General features: G+C 64.0%; 2 protein-coding genes across 2 annotated transcripts; one reads left to right on the top strand and one right to left on the bottom strand.

Moving 5' to 3' along the window:
* Positions 1-161: 161 nt before the first annotated feature.
* MNEG_10408 (hypothetical protein) lies at positions 162-5,985 on the bottom strand (the record flags this gene model as incomplete). Its single annotated transcript, XM_014041121.1, has 17 exons — positions 162-176; positions 317-412; positions 765-830; positions 1,250-1,339; positions 1,650-1,814; positions 2,059-2,115; positions 2,448-2,525; positions 2,727-2,831; positions 3,080-3,169; positions 3,426-3,576; positions 3,832-3,839; positions 4,006-4,078; positions 4,284-4,356; positions 4,668-4,744; positions 5,032-5,063; positions 5,699-5,753; positions 5,876-5,985. The coding sequence occupies 17 exons, from the start codon at positions 5,983-5,985 to the stop codon at positions 162-164; spliced, it is 1,341 nt and encodes a 446-aa protein (XP_013896575.1).
* A 1,419-nt stretch (positions 5,986-7,404) lies between these two features.
* On the top strand, positions 7,405-9,278 carry MNEG_10407 (hypothetical protein; the record flags this gene model as incomplete). The annotated part of the gene is made up of 4 exons (XM_014041120.1): positions 7,405-7,779; positions 7,953-8,251; positions 8,471-8,972; positions 9,186-9,278. The coding sequence occupies 4 exons, from the start codon at positions 7,405-7,407 to the stop codon at positions 9,276-9,278; spliced, it is 1,269 nt and encodes a 422-aa protein (XP_013896574.1).
* Positions 9,279-9,710: the final 432 nt, after the last annotated feature.

Raw genomic sequence — 9,710 nt, 5'->3', positions numbered from 1 at the left:
GTGCGGCGCGGCAAGTATGCGGCGATACAATGGCAGTGCGGCGCAGCAAGCATACGGCGATGGGTTTTGCGGTCCAGCTAGAAAATGGACGGCAGAGGACGGGGAACAGTCGGTGTGGAGAGTCACCGCAACATGACCTCAGGGTACCTGAGAGCCTTTGATCACCCAAAACCGACCTGGCCAAACAAGGTGGCACGTGCCCAGGGCGAGGTGGCGCGACCCAATCAATGACGGATGGCCCGGCGCAGCCGCTCTCTTACATAAGCGTCGTGCCGCACAGTTCTTTGCCTTGCCCCCTTGCCCCAGCGGCACCCACCTGCGTTTTGAAGTGGAACAGCTCCTCCATCGGCCCCAACCCGGCCTTTGTCGCCAGCTGGAGCTGGGTGCGCGCATTCTGGGCGTCGTGACGCGCCTGAGAGGGCCAGGGGGAAGGGCGGGGGGGCGCGGGGGTGGAGGCGGGAGGGTTGAAAGGTCTGGCATGTGAGCGGGGTTGAAGGTAGGAGGACAGAGGGTGGTCGGGCGGGGTGCGAGCATGGTAAGGAGGAAGAAAGACGATAAGAAAGGGTCGAGAGGGGGTTAGCAGGGGTGCTGGATCAGGGGAGGAGAATCCAGGGACGCAGGAGAAATTGATGGGAATCATGGCCATTTGCTGCTCCATCGCGTACTGCATGCGCTTGGCGTATCAGTTGCACATTCACATCAAGTAGTGCAATCGACAAGGTGCGAGGTGATTCGGCACAAGGTCGCAGGAGGCCATCACTCACCTCTATGAAGAAGTTTGCATAGGAGATGAGCAGCGCCGAGTTGCCGGGGTGGCGCGCCATCCCACACTGTTGGGAGGGGCGTGGGCCAGGGATATGCCCTTAGAACGAGGAAGGGTGATGGTGGGGCGGCTCGCGCGTGCCAATACACAAGGTCGCCCATGCAGAGGTGCAGTGCTGGCCGCAGGAAACACAGTCGGGCGGCGGAGCAGGGGGCAGGCCGACAGGATGCCAGGAGAGCATGGCGATGTGCCACCACGCCGCCCCTAGCACAGTGGTACCGCTTGTGATGAGGGAGGTGAGCATTATCAGTCGTCTGCATAGATATAACCCCAAAGAAGACATGCTCATAGCCCCACATACACACCGACACATGCACGCGAGCGCACGCACGCACACGCACACACACGCACACGTGCACACTCACTCCTCCCCCCCCCACACACAAGTACTAAACCAGCAACCTCGCTGTCGTCCGAGGGCCTCACCATGAGCACAAACTCCCCAAATTCTGTCGCCTCTGGGACTGGCACGCCGTCCCAGTCCCACCGCCGCATGGACCGCGACAGGATCTCCACCTAATGGCGGTTGACGGCGATTGGGGGCGGTTGTCGGCGGTCGGCGCAGGGCTGAGGGCGTGTCCACACACACACGAGCACGAGCAGCGGCGAACGGTACAGTGTGAACGCAGCAAGGTCTTCGCCCCGTGGTCCTGCTTCCCACGTGCAGCGCAGCACCACCATCTGCTCGGTTCATCCTGAAATTTCCCTCCCTGCCCCGCTCAAGCCCGCGGCGACGTTTCGCTTCGATGCCCCGGTCTGTCCACGGCTGCCCACCCCACGAGCGTCTCCCAAAGCGCCCCCCACCCCCACCCCCACCACCGCTGACCTCCCAGGGGCTGCTGAAGAGGTACACATGCTTCGGGTCCCGCAGCGACTCAGGATCCGCCTGCGCCTCGTGGAGCCGCGCCAGAGGGCGCCGCAGCCACTGCAGCCGCGCCGCGCTGGCGGCCGCGCCCAGCAGCACCGACGGGAAGATGCCCCAGAGCACCGCCTGCGGCGCGGAGGCGCGTACGTGGGTGGCTCATCAGTGACTGCGACGCAAAGCTGCGGAGACGAGTGGTGGCAACGCCTGCACGCGAGGCGATGCAATTTGTCTGTTTATCATGTACAACGCCTGCCGGCAAAGCAGCACTGAACGTCCGACAAACATACGTCACTGCGCGACCAGCGAGCCCAGCATGGCACCAGGCGCCGTATGGCGAGCACGCCCCGCCCGGCCCGGCCCCGCCGCGCACCCAGGTGAGTGTGTGGGCTGCGGGTGTGCCGGCCAGGCCTTTCAGCTCTATGATGTTCTGAAGGTTTTCGGAGGGGGTGTTAAGGGGAGGGGCAAGTTCGGCCTTTGGCAGGCGGGCGCACAGCATGGAGAGAGGGGACATATCTGGGACAGGGGGCCGGGGCAGCAGCTTGGCCGGGAGGCGAGGCAACAATGTGGGTCCCCAGGCCGTGCACGACACTGGGCACTGTGATGCCGAGTCATGTCGCCGATGCTGAGCTGCGCAACCAGCCACCCTGGGGACTGTATCGTTGGGCATGGACGGCAGCCGCAGCGGCTGTGTGTCTGCGAGCCCGCCTGCTCCGAATGAAAACACCCTCGCTGCAACCAGCGAGCGTGGCTGCAGCTTACCAGTAGCACGCATGTGTAGACTATGCCGCACCACAGCCCAACCCAAGCGAGATTGATCCAGTCACAGTAGTAAGGCACCTGGTATGGTCGCGGCAGTGAAGCTAATCACTGTGCTGCACACGACACGTGGTTCGCTTGCATAGGCATAGCCGCAGCAGAGGCGCAGCTCGGCCGTGGCTCCCAAGGCACAGAGCACGTCACTCAGGAAGTGACAGCTGCAGCAACGCGTGCACCAGCTGACGCGAGGCGCGAAAGGCCTGGTCTTGAGGGGTGGCTCACCGACGAGAGCAGCTGCAGCGTAATGAGCCCCGCGCAGATGACCATGATGACGCACTGGTTGGTGGGGCTGAAGGTGATGACAGTGGAAAGTATCACCATCACCATCTGTGAAGGGTGGGGAGGGGTTGGGGGTGTCAACGGGCGGAGCGGGGACGGGGCATGCGCAGAAATGCAGGACGTGAACGGGCGCCCATACGTGCTGGGGCGGCCAAGCCTTCCACGCATGCCGGCTGCATTTGTCGAGCCTTGGTGGGCAGAGCCGCCCTTGCCAAGTGACCAAGTGTCTGGAATTGTGCAACGCTGCCACTAAGAGCGCTGCTTCACGTATGCGTTGGGTTTGCTGTGCCCCGCACCTTGAGGGCCACCACCCGGGAAGCGGTGGTGCCATCTGGCGCAGCCAGCAGCGACCTCGTCAAGGGGTTGAGGTCGCACTCGCCCACAGCCTGCAGGGCAGTTTAGTGCGAAAGACGTGGCACGGGCAGGCTAATGTGGGATGTGGCTGCTTGCAGGGTGAGGCTGACATGTACGGTGTGCTGTCAGACCGTCAGCATGCAAGAACTCACGCACTCACAGACGCACACACACACATGCACGCACATATGCACAGACGCACACTCGCATGCACAGACGCACGCACGCATGCACAGACGCACGCACGCATGCACAGGCGCACGCTTGAAACCCGCCGCCCCGTCTCACCATCAGCATGACCACGGCGCCGAGCAGCAGTGCTACGAGGCCCGCCACCACCATGTGCACCAGGTGGGGCATGGCCAGGCAGTTTTGGTCCGTGAAGACCGCGTGAGCCACGTTGCGCGCCGCCAGTCCGTGGGTCCACTGGCAGTTTGCCCTGCACGGGTGCCCGGCGGGCGAGGTGGGGAGAATTGCGGCAGGCAGCAGCCGCAGCAAGGGGGCTGGCAAAATTGAGCCTGCAACTGCAGATCAAGGCGGGACTGCTGGGCTGCCAAGAGGGCCGCGGCCCCTGCCATGGCGACAACTGCACTGCCTGGAGTTTTCCCCGGTGCGGAAGGCCTCCAATGCCTGGTTGCTCCGCCGTGCCGTTCATGTAAGCAGCTGCGACCCCCCTTGGAACTGAGCTGCTTACATGAAGATCTGCGAATGGAAGGCAGGGAGGGGGCACATTCAGCACAACTTCCTGGCAATATGCATCCCGCCATGATGGACCCACGCACAACAGTTCGACAATTACTTGAGCAAAAGAGGATCAGACCATGCTGCCAGATCACAGTGAGGATCTAAGATCTGGGTCGTCCCTCACCAGGTAGTCCATAATGGAGACCCAAGCAATGGACCACATGACCAGCGTCAGCATCTGCAGGGACCCCACCAGCCTGCGGGACGCGTGCGTCTATCAGCCTACAGGGCAGCTGGACAGCGATTGCCGCCAAACGCTTCAACACATGCTGCCATCTCCAAGTGTTGACCCTCACCACGCTTACGCTTTCCGCCGCGTCATGCGGAGCCACCCTGTATACCCACCTGCCCATCCAGCCGCCGGTCGACGCGCTGTCGTCCTTTTTCAGCCGCAGAGCCAACCACACCGCCAGCGCCAGGCTCAGCACGATGAGCGCTGAGATGACGTACACAGCCGTCACGTAAGACTTGTAGCCTGTCAGGGGGAGGGGTGCCCGGTTATGTGAAGCGGGTCAACCTCACTGCATCCCTGGCTTTCCTGCCTGGCTTTGATGCCACAACAATTGTCACCAACCTGACAGGAGCAGAGTGGTGGGATTCGAGTTGCACAAGCAACAACACAGCTTGCGGTCAACGGACTGTATCGCCAGCTGCTGAAAGTAATCGCTTACATACTTTCCTCTGCTTACAATATGGATGGCATGCGTGGTCGCGAATCACTGCCTGTACCTGCTGCCCGCCGGCCACGCACTGCGCGGCCCGGCGGGTCACGTGCTGCCTGCTCACCGAGGGGTATAATCAGCAGCCTGAACAGCAGGGGCCGAATGGCCTTGAACGCCCAGTTGTCGCGCTGGATGGCCCACCTGGGTTGGTGAGAAGCCCCGTCAGGCAACATGGGGTTGCATGATAGAACATAATACAGGCCGCCGCATCGACCTGGCACAGGGGTCGCATGCGCGTGCTCGGAGCTTTTCCTGAAGCGCCTGCCTACGCAGCGCCCTAATGCCCATCTCTCCTGCGGCTGGCTGCTGCTGCTGCTGCTGCTGCTGCTGCTGCTGCTGCTGCTGCTGCTGCTGCTGCTGCTGCTGCTCTGCTGCTGCTGCTTTGACAGGATCACGGCTTCCCCCCCCGCTGCTGTCTGGCCACCCACGAGAACCCGGTGTTGAAGACCACGCGGAACATCTGCGGCAGCGTAGGGGTTGGTGGCAGGATGTTTAGGCAGGAAGTTGCATGAGGTATTACAGGCGGCAGGACCACAACACAGTCAGCCAAGGATCCCATTATTGCCATGTGTCCGAGTTTGAATGAGACAGCATGTCCCGGCCTGTGCAGCGTGCATCTCGCTGCCCCAACTCGTTGCACGCATGCCAGTTTCAAGCCGCCCACGCATCCCAGCAGCGGCACTGTGCCGCTGTGGCTTATCCGCGCAGATGCTGTGGTGTGATGCCCGCGCATGGTCCCGCCCGCTGGCTCGGATGCCGGCTCGCCTGCAGAAACTCCAGGATCATGCGCAGCGCGATCCATCGGATGTCCACATTGCTGGCCCGCTTGGTCAGCAGGACGAGCGTCGCGCAAATCTGACATGGCCCGCGACGCCAGAGGTGTTCACAAAACATGCGAATGGACATTGGGGCATGGAGTGAGCAAGCACGTCACACTTCAAGCTGCAAGCATGGACCGTTCACTGTTTTGTATCTCATGGCACTGCGCATGGTCCGCATGGACGCGAGTGCACTGAAAGATCTTGTGACATGCCGCGTGGCGCCGACAACACCTCAACAGCTGTGGGCGACGGACTCTTGCAAATGCAAGCTCACCGCTTCCCTCAGGCCCCTGTTGCCCTCCAGCAGGTCCGTAATGTCCTCATCCCCGCTGCGGCACCAGGCAGCATTTACATACAGTACATCATATGCGCCCCAGGTGTGTTGCGCTTTCGGCGCACCTGCCGGCTGGTGCACGTCAACATGCGCGTTGTTGGCAAGAGATCAGCTCACCCGCCGTCCTGCAGCGCGTTGAGCGCATCCCCATGCTCCGATCCGGCCTCGGATTCTGACACGCCCGCAGAAGAGTAGGAGTGGGCCGCGGAGGACTGCGACTCCGACATCCTGGCCCTCTTCTGCGTCGATTCCTCTCAACACTATATTCGTGACATGTATGATGCGCAGATCACACGTGGACTGGGGTGATCTACCAGCGCGCGCTTCATGAATTTGTGACGCGCAGGCCGACCTGCCGGAGAGTTGCAGCGTACCGTACAAGAAACTCGTGATGTGGGTGGCACTGCTGTCATGAGTCACCATCGGGTCAAACCTTGGGTCAACACTCCAAAGGCCGTCACTCCACTCCAAAGGCCAAAGGTGGCACTTGGTACCGGTACTGTGTACGTCCCTGAATTGTAAGACAGCTCACTATTCAAGACATTTGGGTTCAAGAGCCGCACACTGCTGTCTGCCACATCTGCCCCTTGTCATCGCTCAAACGTGTGGCTTCAAACTCCGCATTTTCATCCATGTGCCCCTGCTTGCGGCCTGAATCGCTCTCGGCCACAGTCTCGGAATCATAGGTCGCGTTGACACTGCTCCCCTTTCGTCGCCGCTGCTGGTGCCACTGCTGCCTTCCTTGGTGCTGCTGCCCTCCTTGGCAACCAACGGTAATGCGGCCATTAAGCAACAACCTCGCTGGTTGCTGGCCCTAAGCTGCTCTTGTTTGGGCCCCTTGACCAGCAGCTGCCAGAGAATCTTGCAAAAGTCAACACTGATGCCTACTTTGTCGTCTTGCAATCAAGAGGCATACGTTTAATATCATACAGGATTTTTGATTTCCTCTGTGCGCCGGGGCGCCGCTGCGCTGCTCCGCTCCCGCTGACGGCCCAGCTACCCGTTGTCACTTGCCTGGTGGATTTGAGGCGCCAGCAGACGCGCGTGTAGGGTCTATCGGGTCTGCAGGGCGCCGCGGGGGGGGGGCGCACACTGGGCGGATCTCGCGCAGCTGCCACACTTCCAGCTCCCTCAAGCTGTGCATGGCTCCCCTGCAGTGGGGTTGGAATGTCACCAAGCTGCCATGGATTCAAGTTGTATGAATTTGGCGTACGGCCGCCCTCCCACACTCTGACGCTCGATGCATCCAAGCACACATGCTCAAAATCGCATGCCAAAGCCCTGTCCGTGCTGTCTCGGTCATGCCCTTTGTGCATTTGTGAACATTTCAGGGGAGGCCACACTGTTGCGCCAGGTGCGTGCGTGACCATTACTACGTAACCGACCCTCAACGCTGGCGCACTGCATGTTGCACTGCCGGCACACGCACGGCCCCTGAAGCTGTTCAGACCTGGCTACGCACGCAATCTGTGCCTGTGAAAGGCCAACTTCGTTGATCTACACGGGTGCACGATCCTTATCTATTCCGTTGTGACAGATATCGAGCAACTGCCGTGTAGCGCGGTCTTCTCACAGCAGGTGTCCTCGATCACCCCATTTTGGCATTCCAACCTGGCACATAGGCGTGCACGTTCACCCGGCCGGTGATGGCACCCGCGGCGACAGCAGCAGCAGCAGCAGCAGCAGCAGCTGCTGCGGGTGCGGCGCCGCTGGCGCTTGGCCAGGCCGTCCTCAATCTCATGTCCACTTTGAAGCAGAGGCCAAGAGGCGCGCAAGCGGGCGCACTCGCCCGCGCCGCCCCTGCGCTGGCCGCGTTGAAGGCCGCGGCCGAGCGCGACCGCGAGGCCTGGTCGGCGGCGCCCCAGGACCGGCGCGCCGCGGCGGCCGTGCCGGGCCCCGCGCTGCAGCAGCTGGTGGCATGCCTGCGCGCGGCAGACGCGGGCATTGTCCAGGCCGCGCTGCAGGCAGCGCGCGTGCTCGCTGAGGGTGAGCTCGGCGCCGGGGCCGGGCGGCGCGGCTCTGTGAGGGCGCGGCGCGCAAAGCGAGCGTCGCTCGCCCCCTGGAGCGGGCCCGCAAGCATATCCTGCGCACCAATTGCAGGAGACCGATCAGCGGCACGGCCGGACCGCCTGACAGCACCCCTTGCATTCCTGCCTGCCTGGCTTCTACCCTCCTCACTCTGCGCTCGCCAAAGCTCACCCCTCCGCCTACCGGCGACGCCGGCCCACCAACGCGCGCGGCCAACCTTGGTCCCGGCCCAGGCGGCCAGGCCGCAGGCCCCCGGCCGATGCAGCTTGCGTCTGCAGACGGCCTGCTCACGCGGGCGGTCGCATGCCTTGGCAGCGCCAACGCCGCCACCGCGCGCGACGCGGCCGCGGCCCTTGCCGCGGTGATGCTCGGCGGGGAGGGGCCCGTGGGGCTGCTTCTGCGGGAGGAGGGCGCGGCGCCCGCGTTGCTGCGGCTGATGGAATCCGAATCCTCTCAGTTCACACGGTGACTGCCTCGCCGGCCCGCGGCAGCGCCCGCCGCGCGCACGTGCCGCCGCTCGCGGAGCAGAAGCCGGGCTGGGGCCACTCGACGCCGCGCGGCGCCGACCGCGCCCGCGCGCCGCCCCAGGCCCGCACGGCAGCGCACGCCACACGCGTCGCGCGTCGCGCGCCTTGCAGTGCCCGCGCTCACTGCCCTTTCCTGCACCTCCCCCCTCCCCCGCAGCTCCCAGACCCGAGCCGAGGCCCTCACCTGCCTCTCCCTCCTCGTCATTTACGGCGGCGACGCCGCCTGCGACGCAGCCACCGCCACCCCGGCCTTTGCCACGCACGCCTTCGCCCTTTACATTGGCGGCCCCGCGGCCTCCGATGCGGACTGGGACACCCCCACCACAGCCCTCCTGCTCATCGCCCAGCAGCGCCGCGCGCCGCCGCCCGGCGCGCTCCAGCCCGGACGCGCCTACAATTTGCTGCTGCTCGCGCTCGGCAAGGCAGGACGCGCGAAGATGGCGCCCGGCTTCGCGCGCGCGCTGGCGGAATGCAGGAAGGCGAAAGATGACGTCAGCGGCGAGAGCTTAATCCGGCTGCATCACGCCGTGCAGCTGCTGCGCATGCTTGGGGACGACGAGCCGGGCCTGCTGGCCGCGCTGGCGCGGGCGGCACCGGCGGCGGTGTGCGACCTGGCGCACATTGCCAGCGTTGATTACGGAAACGTCTACGGCATCGACGTGGGTTGGCAGTTTTGGGTTCAAGGTTTATGGTTTGCGACCGCCGGGGTTCATCCTCTTCTCTGTGTGTGTGTGTGTGTGTGTGCGCATGCGTGCGTGCGTGTGTGTGTGTGTGTGTGTGTGCGTGCGTGCGCATGTGTGTGTGTGTGATTGGGAGGGGTTGCGGCCGGACAGGGTCGGGGAGCGATAAAGTGGCCTTGCAACAGCTGGCAGGCAACACAGTCAGCCGAAGGCCAGCAGTACAGGTACACATGCCCGGGGATCGTACTGCACACGGCACCGTATTGCCTGCGGGAAACCGAGTGAGGCGGGGGCGTCAGACGGCCGGCAGTGCACAAACGGGAGCCGGCCCCGGGGCGCCCGCTGCGCCAGCGCTGCGCCAATGCCGTGCGGCCACGTTGCCACCGCCGCGGCGTCATCGGGCGGTGCCGCCCCCGAGGGTCTGCCCCTCCCCCTGTCCCCTCCTCTGCGTCCGCGCCCCCCCGTCCCTGCTCCCTCCGGCCCCTATGCCTGAACACCAACCCCCATCCCAGTCGCAACCCTCGACCATACTCCCTCCGCTCGTCTCCCCCCCCCCCTCGGCCATGCCGCCCCTACTCCTGTCGACGGCCGCACCTCGCAGCAATAACCCCCACCCCGACCGCGGCCGCGGCCGTCCGTCGCCCCTCAAGCCTGCCTCTCCACCCAAGCAGCTCCCCTCTCTGCACCCCCTCACCCTGCAAAGCAGCTCTCCCCACA

Source organism: Monoraphidium neglectum (assembly GCF_000611645.1).
Source record: "Monoraphidium neglectum strain SAG 48.87 unplaced genomic scaffold scaffold02302, whole genome shotgun sequence".
NCBI lineage: Eukaryota > Viridiplantae > Chlorophyta > Chlorophyceae > Sphaeropleales > Selenastraceae > Monoraphidium > Monoraphidium neglectum.
The sequence above is the reverse complement of the archived record's forward strand: the minus strand, read 5'-3'. Positions and strand labels throughout refer to the sequence as shown.